The sequence below is a fragment of the Netta rufina genome (assembly GCF_964035555.1).
Source record: "Netta rufina genome assembly, chromosome: 5".
NCBI lineage: Eukaryota > Metazoa > Chordata > Aves > Anseriformes > Anatidae > Netta > Netta rufina.
The window spans coordinates 25,247,924-25,265,270 of NC_140128.1; the positions used below are offsets into that span (position 1 = coordinate 25,247,924).

A 17,347-nucleotide genomic window follows, 5' to 3' on the forward strand; every position below is an offset into this window, starting at 1 on the left:
ACAGCAAAGAGCTGGCAGATTAATTTTATTGACATTTCCATTTTCACTGCAATGTGATACCCTCCATCACATGGAAGAGATGACCCTCACTATTTACAGACTGACAGGCCACTTCATTACAACCACCCTGCCCCAAGGCAGAGCAGCTCCTTTCCATCTGCCCAAACACCAGAGCAGGACCCCGAAGTCACTGCTCTTTCTCATGCTTCTTTTCTTTTCTGTTTGTTTCCATTAATGACAGAAAAAGGAGAGTCAGATCACAGCAAACCAATCAAAGAGATTATGGAAGCCCTATATATTGTAACCAACTGCTCATTTTTGTAAGATGTTGGTTATTTAGAAAGCGCTCCTTCCCGTTCCCCCCCTCCCCATTCCACCCCACTCCTCTCTATCACACACTAGCACACACACACGCGCGTATGCACACACACGCACGCACGCACACACACACACACACACACACTTACTTTCCACTATGCCAAGGAACTGCTGCAAGGCAAATTCTCACAAACACTAATGGCTTCTGACTGCTCCTTGGCAACCCCAGCATTTTAACCTGGGTGGATATGCTCTCCAAAATACAGACACTGGAGCTATCTCATCAGCTGTTCATGTGACACAGATGGAGAGTGGCTATTAGGAGCCAGGCAATGGGCCTTGGGGATCTGAGGTGCTGTACTGTAGCCTCAGGCAATTTTGAAAAGCAGTACCCGGAGATGGGGGGAAAAATCCACACTGAAAGTGCAAGTTTGAAGTCAGTCTGTTTGTCTATCTGTCGTGTGGATAAAGATATCTTTGTCTTTGTATGTAAAAGCTGTGTGTGTATGCATAGAATGCGTGCAGCTATAAAACTTCCTTTCTGCACCATCCTTTCTCATGCTAAAAGCACTGGTTTGCTCTATATACAGACAAATTCCTGTTTCTCCTTATATACATGCTCTCTGCTTTGTGAGTATCCTCAGCAGGAGTCACCTACATGTTAAATCAGTATTTAGACCTTTTGGAGAGTTGTTAATATCCTGGTTTAAAAAACTAATAGCAGCCCAGGAGATGAAAGTTCACCTAAAGCTTCCATTACCTTCACAGCTTAATCAGCGGTTAAAATGGTAAGAGACAGCACTTCCTTAATCTGCTCTACAACCTCATGAAAGGAAATTCAAATATTGTACCACCAAATTAACTCAGAAGATGAATATACACTGCAAAATTTGTTGGTCCTGGTGAACTACAGGCCCAATCCTGTTAAGCTGTATTGTCATATCTTTAATAACCCTACAACCATTGACATTAGTGGATACTGCTTCTAGTTCCAAGATAGCATACAAATAGCCCTTAACTGATGTTTCCAAGATGCAATTATTTACTTCTTGGATAAGGAGGGCCTGATTCTAGTTTGCCTTATCCAAACAAAACAAGAGTTACTTTAAATGAAGAAAAAAAAATATCAAAAGTGAAATAAAATTAACAGACATGAAAGTCACTCCACTGCAGATCGGATTAAGCTTGTTTTAATTGCTGCATGAATGAATCCAAATTTAAATAATTTAAAACATCATTACAAGTGGTTCTGGATCTGTGAACTGTTCACATCTTGATTTGGAGAGTATCTTGTAAGAAGAGCACAGTCAAGTCCTAACTTGTATGGAAATAGCAATTATATGAGCATAGTTAACCCAATTTTATAGTCGGGAAATTAAGTCTAGAGTTTGGCCCACTGGCTTTCTCTTTCACAATGCAGCAAAAAAACACGGAGGGTGACTTTCTCCTGCTTTAGACACTGTTCACTCATTTATTCTTGTGCAAAGATTACAAGTGACTGCAAAACCACTGCTCTAGAAAAGTGGAGAATTTTTAAGCGGCACTCTCTTTGTAGATGTGTCAATGACTACATGGATTTGAGTCAGTAGACTCAGGTGTATCCCAACTTATTTAAGATCCTATCAGTGCTGTATAACAGTCTCAATAACCCCTGTGAAAGACGAAGAGAGTATACAAGATGCTTTGCAAAGCACCTACACAGGGTTTCTTACAGACCTTCTCTTCAAGGCCAAGTGCTTGTGGAGGAGGCTGGAGATGGAGGTCTTATTTACACAGCAGGAAGTTCTATGCTAGTTCTGTGTGCAGACACTTTTAGCATGCTGAGTGTTTCTTCCCACAATATTATTTTGCTTTGAAAGTAAAGCAGACTACCACTTATTTAAAACATACTGTGTAACTAGTCAGAGCAGCGTTTCCATTGCACTGTAATTTCAAACTCAACTTGCTGCAAACTGACTTCCTTGGGCCAACTAGCTTGCTGAGTCCAGTGTTCACACAGTTAAGAACTCTTGGGGACACAGAGTCCAGTCCCACAGAAGGCATGTCCAGTCGTGTATCAATGAATTCCTTTTTGACAGTCCTCCAGTCTCTCGGTATTATCTCAGTCTTAGTCCTTGTTTGTGTTCCTCACAGAGTAAGGCCCAGAAAGACATGAAGCTAGTGCTGCTTGGAAGCTGCTCATCTAGTCTTTTCATCATTTGTGAACAGAATAGACAACAGATTCCCAATCTAATCAAAAATGATACTTGGAAAGAATATCCCAGTCATGCCAAAGCACAGAAGCCTGGTAACAACCCAGATTCAAACTCCAGAAATAGTTTACATTACCATCGTAACAATCAGAGCAGTAAGAAAAGTGATTTCCAGACAAATACATTTCAGGACTTAGTGTTTAAGTTTCTTCATCATCAGAGATCCCTTATAGCTTTATTGTTTGTCATGCTAAAGGGCAAGAGAGAAGAGAAGAGATATCTAACCAGGGGCAACGTAGGAGAAGACACTTCACCATTTTACTAAAAATAGCACAAGCAATATGAAAGTCACATTAAAGGATTCTGAAAAGGAAAGCTGCAGTGCACTGTGCTCACTTTAAGAAAGCTACACTGTAGTCTTTTGGTCCAGTATTTTAATGGAGTAGAATATGAAGGTATAATAAATGCAAAACAAAGAAGAGACTGCACACATAGACAATTTGCAATTATTTGTTTGTACTTATAATGTGTCCATCTGAAGACATAAGCACTGTAAAACATTGTTAACAAGAATGGTTAGAATATTACTAAGATCAACACCACCACGAGAGAAAAGTCTTAAAAATTCAATTAATTACCACCGTCAAAAAGCTAGAAATAGAGAACTGTTTGAATATGTTTTGAAGATGTGACAGTCTGTGCTGTAGGGAGGGCTAACAGAGAGAGAAGGTCAGTTCCAGAATCAAAGACCCTTCAGGACAATTCCTTATCTCCATTCCATCCTGTTAAAATCATCACTTAGACTTACAGATTCAGCACATCACAGTTCTTTGAATGAAGTGCTGGTTGTGGTATTTTTGTTGTTATTTTTTTATTTATATTTTTCCCCCTCCTCATCCGAATGATCACTGTTCATGGAAGTTGACTTAGTCTCCTCATATCCCAGAAGCAGCACTTATCAACTGCATCTTACTGCCAGGGGAAACTGAGTTAGGTAAGATTACGAATGACAAACCTGGGCCTTTAAAAAACACAAAGTTTAAGTGGACATTTCAGCTTAGAGCTGTGCCATCATCAACAGTGCTCTGCCAGTAGAGCAGTGCTGGTTACTGAAGGGATTGACTGCAGGTGGAACAAAGCCATCAGGAGCTGTTTAGTCTTGACAGAGACATCCGGGTTTGACCTGCATGCTCAACTACCACTTGTCCCATTGCGTAATGGGATGTCCTCAGGTAAACTGCTGCAGTCAGCCCCTGCGATCCCTTCCCTTTTGTGTGTCTGAGATACCAGACACATGTCTGATGGTGCTCTGTCATATGAAGGATTCAGGGAACATCTTGGAGAGGAACAAAGGCTGGATGTTGCTGCACTAGAGGGAACAGGGAGACTTCATTTATACAGCACCACCACCTCTCCAACTACAGATGTTATTCTTTAGACCTTCTAGCATCTGGCAGGAGATAAAGGGCCTCTCTCTGCTGTTCTTTTGGAAGGTCTTGTGCTTTCCAGAAAACAAAACCATACAAAACCTTTGAGCTAAGAATGTAAAGATCTTCATATACACATTTTGCACAATCTGGGTATTAATAACTATTATAAATTCAAATAGGAAAGAAACAAAGAGAACTTAAGACACCATTAGACATTGCCTACAAAGCTATTCTGCTTGGTCTAACCATATTTTAGCATAGTTTGTCAGTCAGGAGCAAGTCTCTATTACCATCTGGCAATATGTGTGAAAGGCTTAAAGAGTTACACAGTATCTGGTGTCTAATGTGTATCTACAACAAGAGAGAGAATAAAAAAATGTTCTTTTCTGTGTCTGAATAGGTGCTTTACTATATTTACTAATTTATCTCATTTTCAAAAAGGCATTTACAAATATTTTATTATTTACTTGAGGGTAGGAATGACATTCCAGATACGTTATTTTTATATCCATAGATGCTGTAAAATTGGTGACTTGAGTCGTTAGAAATTATTTGCAGAACAGTAATCTTTCACATTTCCCCTTTTATTATTTTTCTGTCAAAAAAAAAGAAAGGCTGTTTTTTTGTTTGTTTGTTTGTTTTTGTTGTTGTTGTTGTTTTTTTTTTTTTTTTTTTTTTTTGTGTGTGTGTGTGTGTGCCCTTAGTGGTCTATGTCTAAAGCTCATGCTTATCTGTGAAGTGAATTGAGAATTCTCACTGATTATATTCAAAAGCCAACATACAGTTCTAACTTTTTTTTACAGAGAAAACTAACAAACATTGGTTTAAACTTTAAGCTCTTTTATATAGCCAGCAGGTTCGTGGTTTGTGCATTGCAATTCAACATTTTTTCACATCAGGTGAAAAAAGTGTTCCAATGCAGACAAGGGGAACAGCAAAGCAACCTGCTAATTACTGATCTCTCTTACGTTCCTGCTGTGCTAAACTGTCCAGACATGTTGAAGTGAAATTTTTCTGCGATTTTCAAGTGACTAGTTCATGGCCCAGTACCGTGGAGTGCAGGAGAAGGGATGAAATGCTTTAGTTTACATGCAACATTTACTAACTGTGTGGGTTTTCCGACATTAAAGAGGGGACAGTGACCCATGCCACCTTTTTCACACTCAAAAGAGCACTGAAAAAACAGTCTTCATAGGCTTACCTCAGGCTTCCCTGGCCCTTAACACCCTCCCCCCAGGGTAGGAGCAGAAAGAGAAAAAAGAAGGGATTTTATGCTCCTTTCTCTTCAACTTTTCAGGCGGTATAAGCAGCATTTAGCAAATTCAGCCTCCAAATGGCTCCAAATGCTCTGAGCTGCAGGGGCTCATCCTTTGTTAGCCTCCCTCTATTTACACAGGATTTACGCAGGCTCTCCACTGAAGAGACCACATGTTTCTGACAGAAAGCACTTCCATTCACACTGCATCAGGCAACAGGATTGTAACCACTGCAGCTTCACGCTGACCTGAGATTAGGGATTTCAGCAACATTGAGATGGTAACAATCTGCTAACTAACGAAAATTATCCATGGAGAACTCTGCTGCTTAGTTAAAACTATCACAGACAGATAGATTAGGTTACTTCGAAGGACAATTAAGAACTAGTTACTGTCAGGAATATGCATGTCCATCTACGAAAAACATACACACAATATCAGAAGAAAAAAAAAATCTTAAAAAAAAAAATCAGACTGCAGCTTGGATTAAAACAATTTCACCCACTGGCTGAAGACATAAAGTGTAAAAACAGACAGATGGACACATATGTAAATGTGGCTGCATTTGTTTCTCTGGAGCTGGCAAGTTAGTAATAACTGTATAGTTTAATAATTTATTTTCCACACTATTTTCACACTGGTTAACTGGGCAGTGGCAACATCCATGTGGAACTTCAGGAACAGACTAACTCCTGCAGTCTAATTGCCACTGGTCCAAACAAACCAAGGTAAGAGACCTTCCATGAATCTACCTACACGGACTCAGTCCTGGAATCTGATGACAGTCTGGGGATCTTATAAATTTCTTTTTTTTTTTACTCTGTTTGGCCAGCCAGGATTTTTGCACTGAGATTTTTTCGAGTTTTAGTATTTGCGTCGGGGTTTTCCAAAAGAGATTACACACATATACACAACACAGCACAACAAATGTTGCTGGTTGGATCTTGTGGGTTTTGCTCAGTAGCCTTTCACTGGGCAAAAGAAAAATAGATGGGAATGCAGGGCCAGGAAGGACCAAGCAGATCCATTTTTTGATGAGTCTTATTTGCTGTTTTAATTCAGTGAATTATTTTGCTTCTGCGGCAAAAGACAAAATTTCCTTTGTAATAGTAACTCACACATGCATCCGATATGCACATAAAAAGTACATGGTATATTCTGAAGTTCTCCATAGTATATCATAATAAAGCTCTTCTGGGCACTCAATGATTCATTTTTAGTGATCTCTCAAATGCCCTTATCCACAGTTAACACTCAGATTTTATTAAGGAAGAAAGCAGGGACAAATGTCCACTTAAGTCCCAGCTCTCAAATTCAACTCTGCTTGCACTGCAGTACCTAAAAGCTAAAGCTTTTTTAATGTTCTATTCACCTCCCCTGTGTGGTATTTCTGCTAACACAGAGTTCACAATCTTTCAGCCCCAAACACAGAAGGCTGCTATCTTCAAGTCATCCAAGGAATGTGCCAGATACTATCATCTGCCCTGCAATACAAAGAACCAGAAAGAAGCAGAGACCAAAAGGAGACCATACTGATCAGGTTACTGAAGTCCAGAAAGTCTTTCCCAGAATGCTAAATGTTAATCTCTGAACCAGAAAATGTTAGATTTAAGATCCTTGTAGTTGGAGGAAACGCTAGCTTGAGAAGTCAAAGACGTTGCCATTTGAAGTTGTACTTTGCATGTTTATCCCAATCTCACATCCCTCATGCTGGTGTAATTGCCATCAAGCACTTTGTTCTGTTCAAGCAAAATTATCATTAATGTCAGTGGCAGTTTTGCCTGAGTAAGGAGTGCAAGACCAGATCCTTGTCTTATTTAAACAGAATTGCAAGCACTGCACACTTCCAGAAGAGACGTACTCATTAAAACTTGTGGTTTGTGCTGATTTATGATGCTCTTCTCTTTAAAAGTGAAACTCACTTTGTACCTCACAAAAGAGAAAGTGTTCGATGCACTTGTTCCTATGTTGTTTTAACTTAACTTCCTCCCCCACCTCCCAGCACAAGTTGTGGAATTTACACACAGATTTGGCACCTAGGCTGAAGGAAAGCATTATTAAATTAGGTTTAAGTATTTTGTCTGCTTCAGTAATTACTTTGCAGTGTGAATGTAAATAGCTGTTATTCTGTTTAATTTTTTCATCATACTAAACACTGTCACAAAAAATGTCCTTGTGGTGCAGTCTAAATGCCGTTCTTTTCCAAACATTTTTCTATATATTTTTAGAGAAATATTTTTAGCATTCTCACAGTAATTCTGTTAAGAATACTAGCTGCAGACTCTGGTTACAGCTGAGGCAACAATAACAAGTCATTAAAGAAATCAGGAGACTTTTTTTTTTTTTTTTCCTGCCTAAAGCTCATCTTTAAGAGACCATTTCTTTTTTTTCTCTATCCCTGCTGGAGTAACTGGGATAATGATTTTAGTTTTCTTTATCAACTGTACCAAAGTAAAAATAAATTAAAAAGCTACACTCGATTTTAAGTACTGTTTATTATTTGCTATCCTGTTATTTGTTACCCTGTTATTTTTGTCATTATACTAATATCAAATGTGGTCAAAATAGCTAAACTCAATTAAAATTCTACCTGCAGTTGAAGTTAACTAATTAAGTTCAATATTATCTTATCAATATTTAACATTTAACATTTTGCAGTTGTTGTTTATATTTAACCATAGCACAATGTGGAAAACTTAAAAGTAGATGATTGCTAACATCCTGTACTGTTTTTCTTCATTAAACCTTTAATGTAGTTTCCTTAGGAATAAAAAGTTCCTAATTGAAAAAAAAAAAATAGCACTCAGAACATCTCAATTTTCCATACAGCTGTTACACAGTTACAAACTGTGATGTATTTTAATGTCTTGTTGTTCCCCTTAGACAATATGCAGTTGAACACAACAGCTTGTTTAGGAGACGTCACTTAAACTGATGTCCACAGATACAGTAAGTGTCTGTGTACTGTTCACATTTAAAACCTCCCTTTTCAGGTTTATTTAACTACTAAAAATGTGCCAGCTGAAATATTACATGCAAGTGTACATTCATATCAATTCTTCATTAAAAAAAAAAAGGGGGGGGGAACTAGAAATATGTAACAGACATTTATTCCTGAGATACTAATTTAAAAGCTTTAGATATTAGTAAGGATATTAGTTAGGCCACAAGTCCAAAATACACATTACTCTATTGGAGGATTTATAACAACAAATGAAGGATGGCTGAATTAAAAAAAAAAAAAAAAAGTTTTGATAGAAGGTGCCAAAATGAACCATAAAAGCTTTTCCAGGTGACAAAACGTACACAAATGTGTATGTTACATAAAATACAAATAAAGAGTACTGTCTTGATATGCATTTGCAAACACCTGAACAGCAGCAAAAAAAAAAAAAAAAAAAAAAAGAGATGCTTGCTGGGAATGCATAGTCAAAAAAAAAAAAAAAAAAAAAAGTACAAAATAACTCCAAACTTGGCAAATCTTACATACCATGAGAGCTCCAACACCTATGCACAGTAGGGTGGATAAACCCGCTGGGTGCCTGGGACATATATATGCACCTCCTCCTAAAGTGTTCATTTGGCTGGCAGTCTGGAAAATGCCAGAATGTGAAGGGTTACGTTGGAACACTGACAGTCTGCTTTCTTAGGTTTAAGCTAAACCCCATACTTTAAATGTAGAATTCTTGTTAGGTATTTGGAAACATGCTATTTGGTATTAACAAAAGAGGCTTGATCTAGTGCTCACTGAAGCTGATGAATAATGTCTCAGCTGACAATTGCATACTTTGGATCTGCCCACATATACTTTTGATGAACATTTTTTTCAGGATTCTTGTCCTGCAAGAAGCCTGGTAGGTAAAGGGTAAGCCAGGGGTGTCTCATCTGCAGTATGTACTGGATGCTTAAAAGTGGTTAATGGAATGGTCTGAAACACTCTGTCTTTTGAAATCAGTAGACATTTACAGATAATAAGAGCAAGCATTTAAGAGCCAAGCACCTACTCAGTCCCTGCTAGTTTCTTTGAATCTGGCTTCAGCCATGAGCAAAGATAAAGCTGAGAATACCCAAATGCCTCAAACTGAAAAGGAAGCACATAGACGTGAAGATTTCAACTGGCTCGCAGAAAAAAAAAAAAAAAAAATCAATCTTTATGATATCAGAAAGGCTTACAAGCAAAGTATTTTCTCCTGTCTTAGAGTTTTACTTGGTTGTTTCATGATGTTATGATTAAAAAAAAGCAAAGTAACAAGAAGGGAAGGCCATGGTCTTCTACTCTCTCCATACCCAGCCTGTTTGGACCTGTTTTAAGTTATCAAAAGAAGAGACAGAGGAACAAAATTTTGTGGAAACACAGTGAAAAGCTTTTGACAAAAATTTCCAAGAAATGGATTTACAAAATAAAGCAGAAAAACATCAAAACCACAGGATGCTGTCTTGTTATAACATCATTTGTGTAGAACTTCACGGCACAAAAGTAAAAAAGCACAGACCCCCACTCTGAGAGCTGATGCCTTGCTTTTCTGTTCGTAAGCCTAAAATTTTGTTTCAGGTCTTTCACTGCAGCAGAAAGTGTTGCCAGAGACAAATACACAGTGCCTACAAAGTCTTCCTAGACTGGCCTGTGCTCCTGAATTTAGGGGAAGAACCTAACAGGCTGGGCTCCAGAGAACTGCCCTCACCACACTCTCCATCTGAGGAGATAGGATTGACTGTATGAAGGGATCCCCAAACAAAAACCATGGCAAATTACAAGACTTCTCTTCCAGATTCAGGTTCAGACGGCTAAAGCTGAGTTTCGCTCTGGACAGGCTGTTCACTCAGCCCATTAGAGAACTGACACATATGCCATAAGATCAAATCTAAGCCCCACCAATCAAGCAGCAGTCTAGGCTAAATGTGCTGAGGCAGCACATTTCCAGATCTTGATCACACTAGGCAGGGGAGTCATTCTTCTCAGTGATAAAGTCACTGAATGCACTCTTGAGGAGATAAAAAATTAAGAACTGGCTGACTTTGCACCATTTGAGCGAGGTATTCACCACTGACCCAGAACAAGGAATTGTCATGTTCTGACACCAGTTAGGAATCACCATAGGCATGGTCATCTCTGACTTTTTACTGCAAGACTGTTCACAAAAACAGTTTCTCTGTTGGTTAATGGTACCAAGCTGGAAACTACAGAGTTTAAAGGCACTACAGTAAACTTCACACAGTCTCCTTCTCTTCTCCCCCCCCCCAAAAAAAAACTCTTTGAAATAATGACAATGAGAGGGCTCAAATGAAAAACTAAAAATAAAAAAGATATATATATATAAAGATATATAAGATATATAAAAGATATATATCAGATATATAAAAGATATATATATATATAAAACCAAATAGTATTTTGGCAATTAAGATTTGCATCAAAGACATTAAACCCCTTTTGCAGTTCCTACCTGTGTTTTATTATGTCAGCATTTAAAACTTACCAGAGATTTATGCAGCAGCTAAAGACTGAGATGCTAATAGCATTGGAGCATTTTATCTAAAGCAAGATATTCTATTCCCTTTTCTGTTACGGGCTCACAAAGAAGAGATCTTTGGAAAACTTTTAGGGATAAGGATTTTCAAAAGTTCAAAAGTGCTTAAATGAGCAAGGAACATAGCTTTCAATGAAAACTGCTTTAAAAGTAATACACAAAATTCCTTTTGATAGCAATTGGTGGTTCTTCAATAAGTGAAAGTTATATATTATTGCTTTTAAGACAAACATGTCAATGCACTCCTGTGCTCATCTAAGCACTACATTTTTTTCAAATTTGAGTATGGTTCTTGTGTTTACTATTTCATGTTCATCAAAAAACACATATCTTAAAGGGTTAAAATGTCACAGAACATGCTCTTTAAGTCCTTAACTACTCTGTTAGAACTCAGTTTCTTGGACATAAGTACTTGTGACAAAATAGATGCATAAAGACACCTCACTTCTTTTCTCCTTTGGCTAAAGAACAGTATTTTCATCTACAATACTAGGAGCAAAAGCAGATCTTAGTGCAGTAACTTCAGCAAAGAGGCCACACAGGCTTTTTTATCTATGGCTGATCAAAATCCTGAAGTGTTAATAGTATTCTCATTTGGTCTTTATTCATATCTGATTCCTGGGGCATAAATGGAAATTTGTTCTGAGAGGTCTTGTAAAAAACAGGATTTATCCTTTCCTGTTTCTACTTCCAGTGAACTCAATGACAAAATATTCTTTGGAACTCCCTCTTCACCTGCTGCATACTCTGTGGTGCTGCCAGCATGGACAATATACAAAAAGCTAATTGGTTTTCCCAGGGATGAGGCAAAGAGCTCTGAGGGATCAGGACCTGTGCATATTGCCAGGCTCTGCAGTGAGGACACTTACATAAGCACTAGCCCTGCATGTTTTGATACAGATAACTTCTCCCTGGTTTGCAGAGTGAAGGAGAGAATTATCACATGAAGTACAGATCTGGGGCCATTTTTCTGAAATAAGAAATTCCAGCATCCATAATTCATTTATGAAGCAATAATGAAGCCTCTTTTCCAACCCTATTTATTTCTTACCAAATTGATTCATCTGGTCAAAGAAAAAGAATGAGAAGCTAAATCAAGAAAATGAGTAGGTCATCCTCTTGTCTTCAACCAGTGTTGTTTTCTGATACCCATGGTTGCTTTTCCCATATGTGATAGGGTTCAGTAAATAAGTCAGGCCTGGACCCTAGCTGTTGGTGCTTCACAGATTGTACTTCCGTAGCAGCACCACCCCATTACTGAGGAATTAGTTGACAATACCACTAGTTGTACCAAGAAAAAACACACACAAAACAAAACAAAACAAAAAAAAACCCTAATTGGTCCCTGAGGACAGCTAGGTGCTTTGGAAGTCTTAAAAAAAAAAAAAAAAAAAAATTATCTCCCACAGTGATTTGCCAGCCTTCCTATACTCTATCCAGCACATTGGGACTTCTAAATTACATACCATAATTGACATCAAATATCTGTCCCATCAGTGAATATCTTTATTAGCATCAAAATCACTCACAACTAGTGTTCCTCAATGTTATTAAACAGAACTTGTTCTAGGTGTTGCCTTACTAATTAGTCAGGATGAGCCCGAGGAAGAAAATCTGGGTCATGTTAAATTAATTGGAATGAGCATGAAAATTAGCAGAGCAAACTGCATCAATTTTCTATAGAGAGTCTTTCTTCATGTTGAGAATAAAAATGGATATTATGAGGCATTAACCAAACTGCCTTCTGTGACTGCCAAGAGGTGTGTTACAGTAGCCCAAAAATATCATGCTCACAGATTTTCAGAAGTTAATGAGACATTTCCAGGAATGGTAAATACATGGTATTAAAATGGGTGTGCCTCTTATGGGAAAATGCCAAGTCATTTCATGTTTATTCAGGCATAACAAGCTCCTCAAAATGAGCATAATTTAAGAGGTGAATAGTGCAAAGAGGGCTAACATTCAACTAATTTTCCTTAAGAAAGAAAAGATTAAATTGAACAAAAAATGAATTAAGAGGTTTACAAATCAACAAGTCAACCATCAGATTGCAGCCTCTGCTCAGTATATTCTCATCAGCCCCTGCCATGAAGTTTTCAAAAAATGTCCCGAAGGCAGAGAACAAAGCGAGCAGAACTGATTACAGCCACACTCACCGCCTTGCTGTCTAAACTCTGTTTGGCTTCCTAATGAGCTCACTAAAAACCTAATTCATCTCCCATAACCCTTCTCAGCCCTCCTTGAAATTCACCATTATGGAAATTACAGATGAAACATTTACAGGCTGTGTTCAAATTACTGCTTCTTCAACAGGCAGGTCCCTGACCCTCACAATGAACACAATAGAGGTATGTCCGGCATGAAACCACTCAAGCCGCAGCCTATAGAATAAAGAGGCTCAGGAAGGTTAAGACTTTTTCTCATGGTGACAATGATTTCCGCATTAATGCTTTCAGTTCCATGAATATGGGAATTTTGTGGGTTTGACATTATATCAAATACAAATTGTAATTCAGAAGGGGAGAAATGAGTTGTACTGATGACAAATAGCTGAAATAGGCTAATGTGAATTCCCAGCCTGTTCATGAGGAAACTCCCTCAGTTCCTCATTACATGGAGTCAAAATGATCCTCACGGCACCTAGCCTGTAACTGGAAGATTACTGAATTGATGGATCCTTAGTTTAAAATGCAGCTGTTTTATTCTGCTTTAGTAATTAATTCTTTTTCCAATACCATATTGATTAAGCGTAGACCCTGATAAAGTTCAAACTGAGAAGAATCTCTAGTGGCTTCCTTACTTGCTCCAGAGACTCAATGAAAACTTCCTACAATTCCACCTGCCTCCTCAGAGTGCTGATCCAATGAACAGAACGTTTTTTTTTCTCATAAATTAGTTAGGCCATGTGGAGCTGTATTAGCTGATCGTTGCTTTTGTCTCTCTACTTGCTGACTTGCTTTTCACTTTTGCTGTCCTTTGTGCTGTCACACACAAAGTCGGAGTGCAGCTGCCATTCTGAACCCAAACCAAGGTAAAGAACAATTCGTACAAACTACATTTCCCCCCCCACTTTATACAGCTGCAACTCCCTGAGCAGTGCTGCACTCAATAAGGCCTCCTGGGATCCAACTAGCAGTGAAATCCATGCTGAAGCATGCAGTCATTCTGTGGGACTAAAGGGTGTTGCAGGGGGAGTAACCTGTTTTCTTCAAGCTGCTCCACCTTTTGGGAAGCAATATTTGCAGCTTTGTTTTAGCAGCCAAAGGTACTTATACATATATATATATACACATATATTTAAGTTTAAAAAAAAAAAAATCGCATTCAAAAAGCACTACAGCCACGTGAGACAAGAAACCACCACTTCACTTATAACAAGAGGGATGTGGGTCCTTGTTGACCAAAAGGCAGCCGGTGGCTGTCTGTGAACGACCACTGTAAACACAGCAGCACAGCACAACACTACAAGAAGCAGCAATTGCCAACATGTTGTTGCTGTTCAAAGAGTCACCTGTACTAGGAAATCAAAGCTTGTGAATGAAAATGAGCAAGATAACAGAAAGTTTCTCAAATTAGAGCCAGGGCACGGGATTTTTCTTTTCTACAAAACTCAGAAGCACTGAGAATATTTTCAGATTAATGTATTTTATTATTATTGTTTCTTCCTCAATCCACCCAAGCCCTCCTCCTCTCCTTTCCCACTGCCTGAAAAAGGCTGGTACTTCCTGTGCCTGTATACTGCAATTTATAATTTGAACCTGCGTGCTGCATATATACTGGCTTCCAGAACACTGGTAACAAGTCATTGACAGAAGTAAATGATCTGAAGGAGCGGCAGGCACATCAGACATTAGCAATTCCTGTTCAGGTGACTTATTAGTTAATGGGACTACATAAAGGTTAAGGGTCTCACTCTGATCTCATACTGTCTGAGGTCCCTGACTTAACTTCTGCCTTCCCAGCAAGGTAAAAGCAAGTTGCCTTTTTTTCTATTTTTTTCAGGACAACCTAAGTTTTGGCTCACCTGATCTGTATTTAAGAGCTACGTAAGCAGGCGGCTGCGAGGGTGGCAGTGGGCAGCCTCTGCACGGTGGGCCAGGACAGATAACTGCATTCCCCACCTTCAGAGCATTCTTCCTTAGGGTGAAAGGTCACCCTTCACAGATGTCTCCAACAGACACTCGGTTGTCAAAAGGTTGCATCATGTGATGCATGCAGTCACAGCTAACAATGCATTGTTCTCATTGAGATATGTAAACACGTTGCACTTCCAAATAATTTCCTTGTTAAGAGCAACTTGTTTCTTTCGCCTGTTTTGTTCAATTATCAAAAACTGTAAGGAACACAGAAAAAACAGTCTGCCCCCCCACCCTCCACAATTCATTGATGAAGTATTCTTTTTTCCTTTTCTGTCACATTACCCTGCACAAGAAGATGCTTCTGGTTTATTCCAGGGGAGAAGAAAAAAAAAGAGAGAGAGAGAAAGGAGAGAAATGAAAGTACTATATTCCAAAGTGTATAACAGTAAAGAATATAGTCTGGAGGCAAAAAATGCAAGCATTTTGTGAAATGGAAGATAGCAAGCAAATTGTCAGAAAAGTTGGGCAGCCAGAAAAATTTAACGATGTAAATCCTATTCAGTTTAATATATCCTATTCTAATTTCTTCTGTTTAAAAGTAACAAACAAACATGCACGCTGTGTGGACAAGTGCAAAAAGAAAAATGATGTGTGTTCATACATTTATTACAAATTCAGGTTTGCCTGGTGCAGAAAGTTTATTTCTCCAGGAACACTTCAAAAAAATAGGTCCTAGTTGCTATAGTAGCTCAGCTTTTTAATTTCAAGTGCCTCCAGATGAATAATATAACAAAGATTCCTTCCTTGTTGAGGACAGTTACTATAAAGCAGCTTGAAGCTATCACACACAATACAAAACAATTTATTTCTAGAATGGATTCAAACAAGCTTATCAGGATTGTTATCTAGTTATAAATTACATATTTAACAGTAAAGTAAGACAGACATGGCTGGAATGTTACACATGGGGAAACACAGCTACAGATATTCCAAATTACTCAATCTAATCCTAAACAGTAGAATCTTAAGGGCACTGGGAATTTCTAGAAGAATTAGGCATTATGTATTGTAAAAAGCTCAATTAAATACCCTCAGAAACTGAGCTGAGATTCTTTCAGAACTGTCTGCAATATATAGTCCTTCCAAATGCTTCCTGCTTGCTTTTCCAGGCATCATTTTTCTGCTCATTCCTTTAATCACTGAACCTATGGAAAGCACACTTTCAAAAAATGCCCTTCAGTACTTTTATATCTCTTATTTCACACAGTTGGCCATCTTGAATTAATGGGAGTCAATGAAGACACACACTCTTAAAAATGACTGCAGCTTCGTTGGTCTAATCTACAAACTTTAAAGACCTTAGTTTTATGAGCTTTCCTCGGGGTAGGTATTTCAATGTTCTGAAAACAGGGTTATGGACTGTTAAGTTAAGCACATGTTCTGCATCAACATTTTAGTTTCAGCAGGTGATTTGGTGCCAAGTTTGCCAGTTAGTATCATCAATCCCAAAATATGTGCATATTTGTTTTAACAGGTGTTTTGAGAACAGCACAGGACAGAAGAAAAGCAGTGTTAATATCTTTGCTTAGCATCTACTCTTAATTCTAAGAACTCCCTTACCCTTCCCCCCAAAATATTAAAAAAAATCACCTATGGTATTTAAGATGCAACAAAATGTAATTGAAAAGAAGTGCAAATTAATAGTGCTGTTATTTGACTGTTGTTATGATTTGTCTGCTCATTTCTATCATACATTTGAGCAACCTGGTCTAGTGAAAGGTGTTCCTGCCCATGGCAGGGGTGTTGAAACTGGATGATCTTTAATGTTGCTTCCAACACAATCCTTCTGTGATTCTGGGATTTCTAATATGACAATCGGGTTTAGATATGCTGTGACCCACGTACTCACAAAATACCACCTTTTACCGCACAAGTAATGTTAACTGTAAAACAGAAAAGTAAGGCTGAGGCAAAACCAAATAGAACAACAACAACAACAAACACACCCTTTTGATAATGAAATGTAATCAGGGACTTTCACATAGTCTGTTCTTCTGAAGAGCATTTGTTAGCATTTGCTTCAGAGGATATATTGGGAAAAGAAAGAAAAGCTATCTAAAAACAAAATAGGCTTACCCACATCAGCCATTCCACAGAACCAAAATAATAGTTTGCTCTTAAAAATGAATAGCAGTGAAACATAACAATAAGATGTATACACACGCACACACACTGTCACGTTTGTGGGTCAGTAGAGATCATGCATCACGATTTTCACAAAATCCACACGCACATACACACACTTCTTGCAGGTGTTATCTCAGACTTGGTCTGCTGAGAAGTGAAGTGAATCCCCACAGCGACGTTTGAAGGTTTAAAAGCTCAGTTTTTTGTTTCTAAATGCCTATGAAAACATTGCCTGTGCTCAGAGGCCTTTTAAAACAAAACCAAAGCTTTTAAAGCTTCAAAAGCGGTCATGGGAATTTGCTCATCAGGAGGGAATCCTAAATGAAGGCCAAGATTCAGTGGATTCCCCTGGACGTG

At 38.3% G+C, this 17,347-nt stretch overlaps 1 protein-coding gene across 1 annotated transcript in view; it reads right to left on the reverse strand.

Moving 5' to 3' along the window:
- The window catches only part of MEIS2 (Meis homeobox 2), a 170,949-nt gene that overhangs the window by 121,104 nt on the left and 32,498 nt on the right, over window positions 1–17,347 (reverse strand). The window contains exon 8 of the mRNA XM_084287591.1: window positions 8,687–8,788. Coding sequence (XP_084143717.1) covers window positions 8,687–8,788 — 102 coding nt within the window. The remainder of the gene's footprint in view (window positions 1–8,686; window positions 8,789–17,347) is intronic.